This window comes from Rutidosis leptorrhynchoides, chromosome 4 (assembly GCF_046630445.1).
Source record: "Rutidosis leptorrhynchoides isolate AG116_Rl617_1_P2 chromosome 4, CSIRO_AGI_Rlap_v1, whole genome shotgun sequence".
Taxonomy (NCBI): Eukaryota; Viridiplantae; Streptophyta; class Magnoliopsida; order Asterales; family Asteraceae; genus Rutidosis; species Rutidosis leptorrhynchoides.
The window spans coordinates 620122814-620139617 of NC_092336.1; the positions used below are offsets into that span (position 1 = coordinate 620122814).

The window sequence follows — 16804 nt, forward strand, 5'->3', positions numbered from 1 at the left end:
CTTTGATTTTAAAGTTGTTATTCTGAGAAAATGATTTTTATTATGAACATGAAACTATATCCAAAAATTATGATTAAACTCAAAGTGGAAGTATGTTTTCTAAAATGGTCATCTAGACGTCGTTCTTTCGACTGAAATGACTACCTTTACAAAAACGACTTGTAACTTATTTTTCCGACTATAAACCTATACTTTTTCTGTTTAGATTCATAAAATATAGTTCAATATGAAACCATAGCAAATTGATTCATTCAAAACGGATTTAAAATGAAGAAGTTATGGGTAAAACAAGATTGGATAATTTTTCTCATTTTAGCTAAGTGAAAATTGGTAACAAATCTATTCCAACCATAACTTAATCAACTTGTATTGTATATTATGTAATCTTGAGATATCATAGACACGTATACAATGTTTCGACCTATCATGTCGACACATCTATATATATTTCGGAACAACCATAGACACTCTATATGTGAATGTTGGAGTTAGCTATACAGGGTTGAGGTTGATTCCAAAATATATATAGTTTGAGTTGTGATCAATACTGAGATACGTATACACTGGGTCGTGGATTGATTCAAGATAATATTTATTGATTTATTTCTGTACATCTAACTGTGGACAACTAGTTGTAGGTTACTAACGAGGACAGCTGACTTAATAAACTTAAAACATCAAAATATATTAAAAGTGTTGTAAATATATTTTGAACATACTTTAATATATATGTATATATTGTTATAGGTTCGTGAATCAACAGTGGCCAAGTCTTACTTCTCGACGAAGTAAAAATCTGTGAAAGTGAGTTATAGTCCCACTTTTAAAATCTAATATTTTTGGGATGAGAATACATGCAGGTTTTATAAATGATTTACAAAATAGACACAAGTACGTGAAACTACATTCTATGGTTGAATTATCGAAATCGAATATGCCCCTTTTTATTAAGTCTGGTAATCTAAGAATTAGGGAACAGACACCCTAATTGACGCGAATCCTAAAGATAGATCTATTGGGCCTAACAAACCCCATCCAAAGTACCGGATGCTTTAGTACTTCGAAATTTATATCATATCCGAAGGGTGTCCCGGAATGATGGGGATATTCTTATATATGCATCTTGTTAATGTTGGTTACCAGGTGTTCACCATATGAATGATTTTTATCTCTATGTATGGGATGTGTATTGAAATATGAAATCTTGTGGTCTATTGTTACGATTTGATATATATAGGTTAAACCTATAACTCACCAACATTTTTGTTGACGTTTAAAGCATGTTTATTCTCGGGTGAATATTAAGAGCTTCCGCTGTTGCATACTAAAATAAGGACAAGATTTGGAGTCCATGTTTGTATGATATTGTGTAAAAACTGCATTCAAGAAACTGATTTCGATGTAACATATTTGTATTGTAAACCATTATGTAATGGTCGTGTATAAACAGGATATTTTAGATTATCATTATTTGATAATCTACGTAAAGCTTTTTAAACCTTTATTTATGAAATAAAGGTTATGGTTTGTTTTAAAAATGAATGCAGTCTTTGAAAAACGTCTCATATAGAGGTTAAAACCTCGCAACGAAATCAATTAATATGGAACGTTTTTAATCAATAAGAACGGGACATTTCACATTTATGGTTATATCATTTATTATGTATATTAATACTCGTATTTCTTATGTATATATAATAAATAATATTAACTAAAATAATGTAATAAATGTAAAAAAAGAAAGAAAAAAAAAGCGATGTAACTCATTTGACCCATTTGACCAAATTGACATGTGACCTGTATCGGCCCGTTACTCAAACCGACCCCCCAACCTGACCCGTTTTGACCGGTTTAAAAAATTGACCCGTTTGACCTGTGACCCATTTCAAACCAAAACCATTTTGACTCGTTACCCAAACCGACCTAACCTAACCCGTTTGCCAGGCATTCGTTGTAATTAATCTGATCTAATGGTTGTTATCGATTGTAACTATTTTTATATATTTCAATAGTGGTTTTATTTTAATGTACGAGAGGGATGTATACACGTATACGAAGTGTTAGTTAACAACTAAGTAATTTCATATAATGATGATAAATGTAAGAGTATGATGAGTTTTTAAAGTTAAAAACTTGTAAATTTGTTTAGAGAAACAAAAGAATAAAATATATTATTTTTGATAGTATATATAGTGAAATGGAAAGGCTATATATTGAAAAAGTAGAATAGAGGCATTTTCAAATTGTAAGATGGCATTGTCCATTGTCCATATAATCAAGACAAGATTTTTAGTCGTTTTATCCCACCCCCACCCAAATTCCGTCAAAAACGACAATAAGGAAAAAAGGGAAAAATTACAAATCGCCCCCTAAAAAATGTGACAAGTTACACCCCAACCTTCAAACCAGGGGTATCAAATGTAAAATCAACATTTTAACAAAAAATCTTAATTAAACTTCACCCATATTTTCAACGGGACATATCTTTCCGCTCGACTCGCGTTAAATTTTTTCGAACCCACCGTTCAACTCAAAAAAATCTAACGAACACACCGGGACTAACTATACGCGAAACGGACACTTCTAAAAAAACGCCAAATACCTTGGATTATATTCAATACTCAACGGGACATATCTTCCCGCTCGGCTCGCGTTAATTTTTTTCGAACCCACCGTTCAACTCAAAAATATGTAACGAACACACCGAGACTAACTATACGCGACACGGACACTTCTAAAAAAACGCTAATTACGTGTATTTAGATCTGTGTTCCATAACCTATAATAAACTCCCCAAACTAACTACATCATATCGATAATTTTGTTTCCTTTTTTTTTTACACGATCTTCCTGCCGTTAAAAAAGCCATTAGGTACATTAGATACTAACTACATTATTTAAAAACACCCGTAGCAAAACGTTTTTACTTCTGTAAATACATAACGCTCCATTAACTATGAATATACAACCCGAAAGGTCCCGCGGCATCGCTCGGGCCCATTTTACTAGTTCATTTATATTAGAAGTGTATTTGGACAAAACCAATTAGAGTTGGAGCTTATACATAAAGTAAGTGTTGAGTTGAAATTTATTTTTGAAGCTGAAAGTTGAAACTTATTATTTTTAAACTTGATTCGTGAAGTACTTGAAACTTATTTGACTAATAATGATGTGCATAATGTCATGTATTTTGTAGACGGGTTTTCAGCCATAATGATGGATTAACCTAATAAGATGTGCATATGATTGAGGAAGTTTAGTGGAAGGTTAATTACCTTTTTACCTACGCTTCCCGAAAAACTATGCCCCATACACTACTAGAAATTCGTTTATTTCGGATGACGGCTTTTTCGGACGATATTGGTCGTCCGGGATAATTTACCAAACGACAAAAAATATGCTTCTCTGACCCACTTTTTTCTGAAAATCATTGACCGACTTTCCCGGACGACTGGATTTAGTCCGGAAAAGAGTAACATTAATAGTTGGCTAGACGGTAGGGATAAAGAAAATAAAGTTTGAGCCACTGTTCAAAAGATGTCGGGGGATAGATGGAAAAACTCAAAAAGTGAACAGAAAGCTTATTTTGAAGAAGTCTATAAAGATCATCCTGATACCGTTCGTTCCCTACTACCACTGGACGTTGAACCGCGGCTCTGGAATCCTTTCGTTGACTTGATGCTTGACCAAAAGTACCGGGCATGTTGTGCGACTAATGCTGATAACAGGTCTAAAGTCAAATACCACAGTTTGCATGGTAGCAAATCTATAGAGCGTGGATAGTGTAGTATCCAATCCGCAAGTCGCGTAGAGCGTGGATCAAGTTAGATTTCGTGGGCATGAACGTGGGTGAAGTTCGAACTGTTGTAAAGAGTTTGTGAGATTTATAAGCTCTGCTTTTTATTGTCTAACAAATATATTAAGCTTATGATTTAAAACTTATTAAAAGACATTAGTGTAGGTACGTATTTGTATTGAAAACCTGTATTAGTTCTAGAAATACTTATATTTATATTTATGTTTATTTGTCTGTAACACTTTTTTGTTTTCCTAAAATATGTCAAGCAAGCATACTTGGCAATCGAAAAAAGTCAAAGTGTGTGTTGAATGATTTGACTTACCTGAAGATATTTACAAAAGGAAGTTCAAATTGGTTGGTTCAACGTTTTTTTTTTTTTTTTTTTTTTTTTTTTTGACAGCTCACTTTAAGGTACTTAACCACTCACGCGTTCATCTCCTACACAGTTACACCCTCCCCCAACTGCATGCCCAGACGAAAATCCGCACCAATCCCATACGGGGCATGGACAGTAAAACCCCCTCCTCTTCACCCCCAATGCAATGTGGGAAAGGTAACATTGGTGGATATTTCATGGCAGGGATGAAATTGTGGGTTAATATGTAGCCCAACGGAGGTCGAACTCCTGATCTCCCCTTAAGGAGGCAGGCCACCAACCGCTGGACCACATCAAAACTTCGGTTCAACGTTCGTAGATAGAGTGGGGGTAAGATCAGGTTCAGATTAAAAGTTAGAGGGTTGAAGTTGTGACAACATAAATATTAAGTACCTAAGTGTCAAGCCCTCAGTTTTGAAATCTTGTATTTAAATGTTCCTTTGGGAGCAACCATGTTTTTAACCTGTGCAGCACTAAACAAATAACAAATCAAAAATAATAATTAAGGTTCAATGGGGAGAACAGAAAACACAAAGGCAGTATTAGTTATGTTGGTGTTACAAACAATATATGCAGGAATATCACTATTAGTTAAAGCGGCTCTTTTGCAAGGCATGAGTCCTAGGATTTTTGTTGTTTATAGACAAGCTTTTGGAACTATATTCATTGTTCCTATTGCTTACTTTTCAAGGTATGTTCCAAAAAGATCGCAAGATACAAACCGTATCTAATTTTTTTAGTCATATGTCCTTACGGAAATAGTCTCTTTATACTCGGTAAGGATGATTATATGTGCCTGATTCCTGAAGGTTCAATAACGACTTCGCGGGGATTCGGTTGTATGACTTTTGTCAATCTATTGTAGGAGTAACACCCATAGATGTAAAATGGGATGGAAGAGCTTTTCGTTAATCTTCGTTGCAGCTTTGATTGGGTAAATACATCTTATATTCGTCTAATGTTTAGATGTTGTTAGTACATGAATTTTTGCTACTATTATAAATATAATTATTAATATTAATTATTACTAGACTCTATATATATTATTTATACAGTACTTTTATAGTCTGATATAGTAGTAACTAGGTTTCGAACCCTCGCTTCGCGCCGGGGGTTCGGTTTTCAATGTATTTTATTGAGTTTAGTTTGTAAAATTATTTCGTGGCTAACGATGATGTCGTTGAAGCGCAACTCGAGTCGAACTAAAATGTATAGCTCGTGAGAGATTTAAATGTTATGTTAAATTAACAATATATGTACATCTCCGTGTTTCGCTATGGAATTGTCGACTTTTAAAAATTTAACGCAAAATCAACGTGTAGGAAAAGTACCCCAAATATTTAGCGTTTTTTAAAAAGCGTCCGTTTTGCGTATAGTTAGTGACATTGTGTTCCTAAAATTATTTCGAGTTTAACGATTAAATGTTATGTTAAATTAACAATATATGTACTTTTAAAAATTTAACGCAAAATCAACGTGTATGAAAAGTACTCCAAATATTTAGCGTTTTTTAAAAAACGTCCGTTTTGCATATAGTTAGTGACATTGTGTTCCTAAAATTATTTCGAGTTTAACGATGGTGTGGGAAAAATTTAACTCGTTGCGAGCGAGAAGATATCACCCATTGAAGATTTGGGGGAGTTTATTTAAGATTTTTATGAAAATGGTCATTTGACACTTTATCCCCTGTTTGGGAGGTCGATTTGAATTTTTGAAAGAAGGCTGGGTTTTTGTTGGTGAAATAAAATTTAAATGTTTAAAAAAAGTGAAAAGTCGGAAGTACCCTTTTGGGTGCTATTCACTTCAAGTATGTCTATTAGATATATAGGTATAATAGGGGAGTTGGGATTAGATACACGAATTGGTGAGCAAAAACACAAATAACTATGGAGTATAAGGTTTGTTCACATTGCTAAATATGAGCCTTTCATTTTTACGACGAAAAGGTTTATAACGTATCAATATTTGAGGAATCTTTTAACCAAAGAAGTCGAGAGTTCAAGCCCCCTTTGTGGGCATGTGGTGAATTAATAAGTGTTGGCCGTGTGAGTTGTTTGTAAACAAGAAGTTTACATTTTATGATGCATTTATGCTAACAAAAGTTTGAATTGGTTTAGTTTAACGTATTACTTAAATAAAGTTGATAGAACGAACATACAACAATTTGTCCATTAACTATAATATTCACATGCCCACATGCTCATATAAATTTGATAAATCAGGTCTTTGTTATGCGGTACGAATTTCCGACAGAAAACACGTGTGTGCGTGGAAAATGATCAGGTTGCTGGTCGCTATCCCGTCAGTGATTCCAAACCCAGTTTTCAAAATATATTTAAAAAAATATATATATCCAAAAACTTTTAGTTTTTAAACCCCTGAATCTGTCATTTTAAACAACAATAATCTAGTTGATATTCACCGCTAGATCATTCTCTATCGTGGTTAAAAAACTAACCCTCTTAAGTGCCATGTAGACGTCACATACTATAATAATTAACTCATAACTAAATTTACATGCATTATACTGATATATTAAAATTAAAATACAACATTATAAGCTCAAAATACAAGTTATTAAAGCTGAATACATAAACTCAAAGTACAAGTTATTAAAGCTAATACTTTTGAAATGGTAGTTTTTGGAAAGATGTTTACAAAACTAGAAATTTCGAATTTATTTTTACAAAACTAGTAAAACCGGAGTTTGAAACTCGGGTTTGCAACTTGTCATTTCAAACCGGCGTTTGAAAGTTCGGTTTGCTTCCATGTCATCCCAAACCGGAGTTTGAAACTCCGGTTTGCTTAGGTGTCATTTTTTTTTTTCCAGTTATGAAAATTTGAAAGAAACTGTGTACTTATAAAAACCATCCTAGTGAAACCATCATTTTATTCGGGTATCGATTTACACAAAAGTCAGCCTTTTATTAGTTTTAGGGTGTGTTTGGTAGAGGAGCTTATGGAAGCTTATGAAAGCTTATAGGAGCTTGAGCTTATGATTTTAATAAGCTCCAAATAATAAGTTTTGTTTGGCAGACATAAAAAGTAGAGCTTATGAAAATCATAAGCTCTAGAAAAATAAGCTACTTCTAGTAGCTTACGAAAAAAAGTAGAGCTTATGAACTAGAAAATAAGCTCCAGCTAGTTTACCAAACACTTATAAAAAATAATAAGCTCCAGCTACCAACTTTAAAAATAAGCTCAAGCTCCAGCTCCAGCTCTAGTCCATAAGCTCCAGCTACAGTTAATTTCATCCAAACACTTTGATTGGCTAGATTATAAAGACAACTCTCTCTTCTTTTAATTTTATTTTATAATAATTTATTTTTTCTTGAATTTCACAAAAAAGTTTAACTTCTGTCACAATTTTTCTTCACCCACTAGTTTTCAATAGGTTTAATGATTATGTTTCTTCCATTTAATTTAATTCGTAATTCAAAATATAACTAATAATATGAATTTCTCTCTCTGCTTCTCTCTTATATGCTTAAAAGTTAGAACCCACCTTCCATTTTCACATCATACCCACAGCTCCCTCCTTATCTGCTACTGATGCCCACCCTACGCCGCCCCCATCCACCCTACTCCGCTGCCGCTTCCTTGTTCGTCGTTAACTCCACACCGCCTCTCTGCCGTCGTGAAGGACACTGTCTAAAGATGTCACCTGAGTTTGAAACGGGGTGGAGTACCCAGTTTTTTTTTTTTCATAATTAAAAAAAAAATACATCTAGGCAAACCGGAGTTTCAAACTCCGGTTTGGGTTGACATGGACACAAACCGAACTTTCAAACGCCGGTTTGGGATTACAAGTGGCAAACCGGAGTTTCAAACTCCGGTTTTACTAGTTTTGTAAAAAATATTTCGAAATTTCTAGTTTTGTAAACATTTTTTCAAAAACTACCATTTCAAAAAAAAAATCCTGAATACATATCATCTATTTCTCTCTGCATTTGAGAAATGACATTACTAACACCTATGACAAATTCGTGTCTATGGTGTATATAGAAAGTGCTCTTGAAATATCTATAAATTGGTGACAAGTGACATTGTGACAAAATCTCAGATTTTAAGTGTGTCGGTAGGGACACAACCTTAGTTGCCAGTTAATGTTGCTTAGAAAGCTTATATAAACACATGTGGATGAGTTGAAATAATTGGTCATAATACATATACATTTGTTAGGACCAAAATGTGAAACAATAAATCTGGTTATTTAATGCATCCCATTGATTAGATATTTTTTTTAGTACGCCAGTCCTGATGAAATGGTCATTGATTATTTAGGCATCATGTTATCCGTACATCACTAATCGTACATACTTTAGAGTATTATACAGTACAATGCTTTAAAGCACGTTTGATGTTGTATGCCTTAAATATAGGCTAACGGGGAGTGAAATGATGCAGACTAATAGGGACTCAAATGATGCAATACGAAGGCATATTCTTTGCCACATCTTCTGCTTCAAGTGTCTTGAATAATCTAATTCCTGCCATCACCTTTATTGGAGCATCCATCCTTGGGTATATACTGCCTTTAATTTTTACTAAAAACGAATCGAATCGATATTAAATTATATACAAAATACAATTTACAATTTTTATATGTTACTCCTTTTAGGCTAGAACCAATAAACATTCGAAGCTTAAGAACTTTAGCGAAAATAGCAGGAACGATTGTGTGCGTGACAGGCGCTGTTATTATGACACTAATAAAAGGCCCCAAGCTTCTAAATGCACAGTTGCCTTCATCTAGTTCCTTGTGGTCAATATGTTCAATTGGAAGTGATAATCAATGGCTTTTGGGTTGTTTATATCTCATTGGTGGTTGTTGTTGCTGGTCATTTTGGTTACTTTTACAGGTATCTAATTTTCACACAATTTTTTTGATATATATGTTGGAGAAAAAATATATTATGATTTGGTTATATTGAGGTAATGTAATTTGTTATAACAAAATATTGCAGGTACCAGTTAGTAGAATGTACCCTGATCACTTATCGTTATCAGCTTGGATGTGCTTTATAGGGACGGTGCAATCTGTGACTATTGGATTGTTTACAGATCCGTACTTAGAAGCTTGGAAGATTAAATCATATTTACAACTAGGATCTTGTTTATTTGCGGTAATACATTTGTTCAGACACTTTGCGTGTTTGTGATTGTTATAATGTTTGCGTTTGTGTCTAAAAGCATATGTTAAAACTTCATTCTGCCATGTTTTTTGATCAGGGTATTTTTGGCTCTGCAATTTGTATAATTTTCCAATCATGGATCATTGAAAGGAAAGGTCCCGTGTTTTCAGCAATATTCTATCCAATAGGAACGGTCATAGTTACCATTTTCGCTTCTATGTTCCTCCAAGAACAGATATACACCGGAAGGCAAGTGACTTATTTATTTTATATAAGACATTAATTAATTAATTATTAACCTTAACCTTTTATATACTAAAAGAGATGAAAAATGTTGTAGTTTTAATTATATTTGTTTGTAGTTTTGAATTTGCGTTCACATTACAAACGGTCTATCAAATTTGTCTATATTTCCACAATGGTCCCTCAAATTCACACTTTTTAAGGGGTAAAAAGTGTAAATATATAATTTAATTAAAATATAAGAAACTTATTCCACCCGAATTTATAACGGGTCCTATTTTCTCGCTGGGTGCGAGTTAAATTTTTCAGAGACCACCGTTCAACTCGAAAAAATCTTACGAACCCAACGGGACTAACTACACGCGAAATGGACACTTCTAAAAAAAACGCTAAACACAACGACAACATGTATCTTCCCACTCGGCACGTGTTAAATTTTTTCGAGGGCAGCGTCAGACTCGAAATAATTTTATGAACAAAACGATACTAACTACGTTCGAAACGGACACTTTTTAAAAAAAACGCTAAACACAACGACAGCACGTATCTTCCTGCTCGCCGCAAATTAAATTTTTTCGCCGGCACCATTAGGCTCGAAATAATTTTATCAACAAAACGAAACTAACTACGTTCGAACCGGACAGATTTTAAAAAACACTAAAGACGACGACACCAACAAGGATGCATAACAGATGGTCCGTTTTCCTTTCTGTAAATAAAACTGCGTTAAATATGAATACGCCAGCCGAAAGCTCCCGCCGCATCGCGCGGGCCGATCCGGACTAGTTAAATCACTATAAGAATCCTACAAATAAAAATATTTACAGTCAAAGTTGACACAAAAAAAAAAAAAAAAAAAAACTTTAAAAAATCAATAGTATTTATAGTTGCATCCTAACATATTGGCAGATATTTTTGTTGTGGTAAATTAATATAAATATATTAATAATATTAATTAATGTAACCTCGTTTTTTTATGGTAAACTGCAGCATTATAGGTGCATTTGCGATCATAACTGGGTTGTATGTTGTACTATGGGGTAAAGCTGAAGATGTCAAAGAGCTAAAAGAAAAACAGGAGAAGACAACGGTATTACAAAATGAACAAATCCAGACCATCCAAATTCTGGATGAAGATCAATCTAACTTGGTAGATAGCCTTTTGCTTAAATAATAAATCAACAGATTGTAATATGAAATCCACCAGTATTGATTAAGGTTCATCAATACATGAATAAGCGATTAGTACTGAAGCTATTCGACAACAAAGAACTTAACATGCTACCCAACCAGCCTAACCCGCCTATTTTACACCACTATTAAAACTCAATGTTACATAGGGTCACAAAGGACGACTACCGTTCATATTTTTGCTTACCAAATCGGAAGATAACAATAGCTCTATACTGCCATTTTCATTTCTATTTTCTGGTGAGGATCGTAGCCTATAAGTTTAAAATCATCAGACACAAAAGCATCTATATCCTTCTTCTCGGAATTGATCTTCAATATCTGCATATTTTGGTATTAACTAATTACATGTCTTTTTTTAAACACGCCCATAAAAACATAAAACCAGAAAAATATACTAATCAGTACATAAGCAGTGAATAGCAATACTTGACACTAGAGGTGAATGATCAAAAAAAGGTAAAAATGCAGAAGGTTTTCCCTGTTCGGGCTACCCGGGAGGGCGAGTAATCAGGCCCCATACTCAGATGTACGCTGCCCAGCAGGATTACTCTCTGGCTGTTCCAACTCATCCCTGGCCATCACTATAAATTCGTCCTAGACGGGATTCAAACCTGGGACCTTTTGCAAAGAACTCAGGTCCCAACCACTGGGCTATCTAGTGATGGTAATGATCAACTTGGCCCAAATGGCAAAATGAACGAAATTGGGTTAATTTGGACTCTTTTTATATTTTGGGTTTGTTAAGGAAAAAATATATATCCAAATGAGAACTAAACAAAGTGCTTGGTTATTTAACCTCTAATATTGGGTTTAAGTGGAAATGCTAACATTTTTTTAGCATGTTTTCATTATACTCTAGAACTATGAAAGTCTTAAACACACTATTATAATTATAAAAATGAATGAATTTACTTTAGCGATGAAAAAGGATCTAAAAAATGTAAGATTTATTAGTGGATTAGGGTCCTCTCAGGTAACTTGATGGATCATGTTATTAGAATGTAAATGATGAAAAATAATAAAAGAAAATATTATGCACAAAAAAGGTCAATTTTTACCCGAACACATTATAACCCATTACCCAATCTGCCCAGTTCAATAAATTGTGCTTACTGGAAAAGGTTTAGGCAGCTTCTGAAGCTGATCCTGCAGAGGTCTGACATGAGTGCTATATACATGAGCATCACCAAGAACATGGACAAAATCACCAGGAACAAGATCTGGCCAACAAATATACGTAAGAACAAATCCTTATCCATACATAAATAAAGACTCAATATAACAACATGTTTAGAGTTAATGGATTTAAACTGTACATACCACAAACATGGGCGATCATGCATGTCAATAAAGCATACGATGCTATGTTAAATGGAACACCAAGACCCATATCTGCAGATCGCTGATACATTTGGCAAGATAACTCCCCTTGATTTACATAAAACTGCAGAGAACGTATTCAGCTACGTATTACTTAGGAATTAACAAAGATAAAAACTTGAAAAAGACATCAAACCATCCTTTTGCAAACCTGTGCAAACATATGACAAGGTGGAAGTGCCATCTGATCGAGATCTGATGGGTTCCATGCTGAAAGAATTATCCGACGGTCATCTGGATTGTTTTTTATCTTGTCAATAACATCTAGCAATTGATCAAATCCCTGGCCAGAGTAGTCAGCATGCATGTTAGTGTACCTGTAATCAAGAATATGAACATAAGTATTTATTTACATTTTTTATTCAAGATATTTAATTATAATTTCCAACCCCCAACCTTGCACCAAAGTGTCTCCACTGAAACCCGTATACCGGTCCCAAGTCACCTTCTTCTCTATCCACCAAGCCAATACTGTAGTATGAATGCAATACACAACAAACTTTTATATATATATATATATATATATATATATATATATATATATATATATAGATAGATAGTTTCATGGCAAACACAGTAGAAAAATGTGAACTTGCCTGTCTAGGTAGTTTCGTGACGCATTACCATCCCATATATGAATGCCCTTAGCTTGTAAGACCTGATAACCATAGACGTGAAGATTTAAATAAAATTCATACATCTGTACACACAAACGCAGAATTTTATAATTTCACTATTATGGGTGTCTGGAACTCACGAGTGAAGAATGGTACTTTCTGGTTTCACAAAAGAACGATTATTCAAGTTATAACTTTATTGAGACATAGCAAACGTGCAGAGACAAGATAAATATATCAATAATGCTTTTTTGGTCATAAATACACAAGTTTTGACCATCATATTAGCAAACTGATGTAGAAGTTGTCTAAATAGCATAAAGCACGATGAGTACCACGCGTGTTACTTCTATAACGTAATATAATATATTTCTGGAATAAATTAATTTCTAGTTGACAAGTGAAATAGATCCATTAATTGTTCAAGTAATAAAAAAAACTACCTTAGCACTTGTTGATCCGCTGATGAACCACAAAAGTTCTTCTACAACTCCACGCCAAAACACTTTCTGTTGAATAAATAATGGAAATCTATTACATATAAAGAGTAGAAATTGATAGCTACAAATATAAAATAGAGAAATGAACATGCCTTGGTTGTAAGAAGCGGAAAAGACCTCCGAAGATTGAACCGCATCTGTTATAAATTAAAATAAAACGATTACATTTATAGGACAGATGACCTGAAGCATCCATTCATAAGTATAAGTTCGTTGAACCTTTTTATGAAAATTAAGGTGTTTGTGATAATACCTGGCAACCAAATTTTGACAAGGTACCAGTCCCGGTGCGGTCACCCTTCAACGCACCATGAGAAAGAATGTCGTCCACCAGCTTTAAATAAAGGTACTCCTCATGCTTCTCAAATATCGTTTTGGGCAAGAAAGAGTACAGGTTTTTAGGTTTAATAGGGGAATCAACTGCAGATATCCTCGAACGGACATAAGTAGTCAAACAATACCGAATTCCGTTCTCTACCAATGGGAACGATGAGTACCATAGCTGAAATTTCAAAGTATCTATAGTCGGGATGAAAGTATCACAATCAATGTCTGCTTCGATTTCAGTAATATGGATAGCATCACAGCGAGGACCATTGAGCGACTCCCTGCAATAAAGCTAGTAGCTGAGTAACCGTTCAAATCGAACCATTCATATGTAAATGGGTCAACATTTTGTTACCTCAAATTAAGTAGATTAAATGAAATAAAAGCACTTATATGTACAAACCTTAGGATCTCGCCACCACCAATTACAAAGACCCGTTCAATGGATAAACAATAGGGAGATGATGCTAATACTTCCAAAGCAGAGTCGAAACTCCCACACATTATAACAGTGTCAGTAGTTGTAAATTCAAAACTCGTGGAATGTGTTAAAACAACATTGAGTCGACCAGTCAGAGGTCGACGCGATAGTGGTATGCTTTCCCATGTTTTTCTTCCCATTACAACAGCATTCATCTTTGTTGGATCAAATGTAGTCAAGGTTACGTCCTTAAAAAACTTGAGGTCCGAAGGCAAATTCCAAGGCAACTTCCCGTTCTTGCCAATACCCATAGTTTGTGTAGCAGCAACGACAACTTGATAAGTCCTCTGAAGATCAGTAGGAATGTTGATAGTGTCATTGCACACGCCCACAAAAGTTTCACTAGCCATTGACAGATTATGAATGTAGCCTGGGAGACATAAAAACAACTGTTAGTGACTACTAAGAGTATCATAATGCAGATTCTTATATGATGCACGGGATATGACATCGAAAAAGTTCGTAACTTGCTATTTGTATTCATATCTGACTGACTGAGTATGCAGTCAGCCTGTATAACAGTGTTCTGTTATCTCAATGAACGGCAAAAGCTACAGTGAATAAAGAGAATTACTAGCAATTATTATTACTATTAGTTGTATACGATATAATCGAGGTGAACTTATTAGTTCTTATTTTGGACATCAGTTTGGGATCACCCAGAGGGACTTAACCACCCACGCGTTCATCTCCCGTAGTTGGATAACCTGCCCCCAACTACTGCCCTGGAGGAAACCCGTACCAATCCGAGGGCATGGCCGATAAAACCCCCCTCCCCGCTGCCCCCGCACTAAGCTAAAGGCGACCTAGGTGATACTTCAGGTCGACCTGCGTGGAACTTATTAGTTCTTTAAAGCAGAAAGACAATCAAAACAACATCAAAGCACTGTCTCAAATTTACAAATTCAGTTCATAATCATATTACGAGAACTTTAACACAGTATTCATATTATTATCTGTTAGCGTGTTTTATATACATGAAAAGCTAGACTTGTACGAATCATGAGTCAGCTCGTAAGTGTTGGCTCATATCGTCAAGTCATCTCAGGGCTCATATAAGTCAACAAATTTAGACTAAAAAGAGGTGAATATCAGGGCACATTTGTGCAAATTACCATAAGTTATTGCCACATGGGTATAGAAAATGATTACTACCCATGGCGCAAACCAATTACAAGTGCAGATTTTAACTTCTTTTCAACATGTGAAAATTTGATAGTCATTGTCTTATTGAGTTTTTTTTAATATAACAAACATTCATTTCATTAATACAGTGCTATTAGATCAAATATCATTCACATTAGGGCGGTATCTTCAGAATTTTCTATGAGAATCAAATTGGTATATCATTGAACTAAAGCATCTTCATCACACAGGGTGTGTTTTAAATAAATTAACATGCAATGAAAATTGAAGTAAGTTATTATACCTTCAGAAAAAGTAGATTTCTTTCTTCAGGAGACGAACGAGGTACAGAAGACTGTCAAGAAGACTATTGTCGATTGACGAATTTTAGAACATAAATTAGGGTTTGCGATGAATTGGGTTTAATTTTGGAGGGAATGAATGAGAAAATGGAGTGCCAGCTGAATCTTTTCTTTTTTAAATTAGTAAAGCTAGCTTTTTTATTTGGGGAGATGATTCTCACACACCAAGAATTGATCTATACACACAAACATTCTATTATACCCTTACTTTGTAATTATGAAGATTCAATTTCCTAGATAAATTTAGGGATATAAATGTAAATTTGGTGCAAAAAAGTGTGTATGGATCAATTCTTGATGTGTGAGAATCAATTCCCTTTTTATAAAATAAAATAAATAAAATAATATACTCCGTATAAAATAAAAAATCATTTTACGTTCCGTTTGGTGTCGGGATTTCGCGTTCCAGAAGGTTCAATAATCCATTTTAAATCGTGTAATCTATGTATCTATGTATCTATCTATGGTTTCTATTATATTGCTAAAATGATGATGTCATTATTAGGCTAATTCATTTGTTAAGAAAAAATCAAAAAAAAAAAAAAAAATCTAAGCATGGTGGATGATGTCATTAATCTAAATAATTTTTAATTAAAATTTAATCTTATTAATTAATTATTATTATTAAATCTTATTAATAATTATTTTAATTATTAAAATTAAATTATTGTAAATTATTTTAATTAATTATTTATAAAAGTTAGACAGAAGGAAATCAATTCTACATTTATATTTTAATTTACACTCTTAAAATAAAATGACAACCAATATTATCTCTTATGATTGGATGTGGATTGTTAAATATGCATTTTAGGTGTTTGATGAAATGTTCAATTGACGAGTTTCTTAGTCGAACTATGTGGTTCTACGGGTCATGATTATATTGCTAAAATGATGATGTCATTATTAGGCTAATTCCTTTGTTAAGAAAAAAAAATCAAAAAGAAAGAAAAAAATCTAAGCATGGTGGATGATGTCCTTAATCTAAATAATTTTTAATTAAAATTTAATTTTATTAATTAATTATTATTATTAAATCTTATTAATAATTATTTTAATTATTAAAATTAAATTATTTTAAATTATTTATAAAAGTTAGGCAGAAGGAAACCAATTCTACATTTATATTTTAATATACACTCTTAAAATAAAATGACAACCAATATTATCTCTTATGATTGAACGTGGATTGTTAAATATGCATTTTAGGTGTTTGATGAAATGTTCATTTGACGAGTTTCTTAGTCGAACTATGTGGTTCTACG

The 16804-nt window shown here is 33.6% G+C and overlaps 2 protein-coding genes across 3 annotated transcripts; one reads left to right on the top strand and one right to left on the bottom strand.

The window, feature by feature from the left end:
- Positions 1-4651: 4651 nt before the first annotated feature.
- Positions 4652-11035, top strand: LOC139904119 (WAT1-related protein At4g30420-like). 2 transcript variants are annotated; one of them, XM_071886048.1, is made up of 7 exons: positions 4652-4866; positions 5041-5109; positions 8583-8699; positions 8797-9037; positions 9143-9301; positions 9408-9559; positions 10544-11035. In XM_071886048.1, the coding sequence occupies exons 1-7, from the start codon at positions 4688-4690 to the stop codon at positions 10725-10727; spliced, it is 1101 nt and encodes a 366-aa protein (XP_071742149.1). In that variant the 5' UTR covers positions 4652-4687; the 3' UTR covers positions 10728-11035. The 2 variants fall into 2 exon arrangements, with proteins under 2 accessions (XP_071742149.1, XP_071742150.1); XM_071886049.1 differs by having other exon boundaries at positions 4781-4866; positions 4985-5109.
- Positions 10723-15610, bottom strand: LOC139904121 (bifunctional dihydrofolate reductase-thymidylate synthase 1-like). The gene is made up of 11 exons (XM_071886050.1): positions 15482-15610; positions 13975-14422; positions 13498-13852; positions 13337-13381; positions 13188-13253; positions 12724-12785; positions 12524-12598; positions 12279-12444; positions 12068-12191; positions 11861-11967; positions 10723-11065 (listed from the first exon to the last, which is right to left on the bottom strand). Exons 2-11 carry the CDS (start codon positions 14400-14402, stop codon positions 10955-10957), a joined length of 1539 nt encoding a protein of 512 aa, XP_071742151.1. The 5' UTR covers positions 14403-14422; positions 15482-15610; the 3' UTR covers positions 10723-10954.
- Between the last annotated feature and the right edge of the window lie 1194 nt (positions 15611-16804).

Coding starts and splice junctions, on each gene's coding strand:
- LOC139904119 (XM_071886048.1), top strand. CDS start 4,688: ATGGGGAGAACAGAAAACACAAAGGCAGTATTAGTTATGTTGGTGTTA. Junction 9,302..9,407: donor TAGGATCTTGTTTATTTGCG/GTAATACATTTG, acceptor TTTTTTGATCAG/GGTATTTTTGGCTCTGCAAT. Junction 9,560..10,543: donor GAACAGATATACACCGGAAG/GCAAGTGACTTA, acceptor GGTAAACTGCAG/CATTATAGGTGCATTTGCGA.
- LOC139904121 (XM_071886050.1), bottom strand. CDS start 14,402: ATGGCTAGTGAAACTTTTGTGGGCGTGTGCAATGACACTATCAACATT. Junction 12,786..13,187: donor GCGGATCAACAAGTGCTAAG/GTAGTTTTTTTT, acceptor TATGGTTATCAG/GTCTTACAAGCTAAGGGCAT. Junction 12,599..12,723: donor TCACGAAACTACCTAGACAG/GCAAGTTCACAT, acceptor TTCATACTACAG/TATTGGCTTGGTGGATAGAG.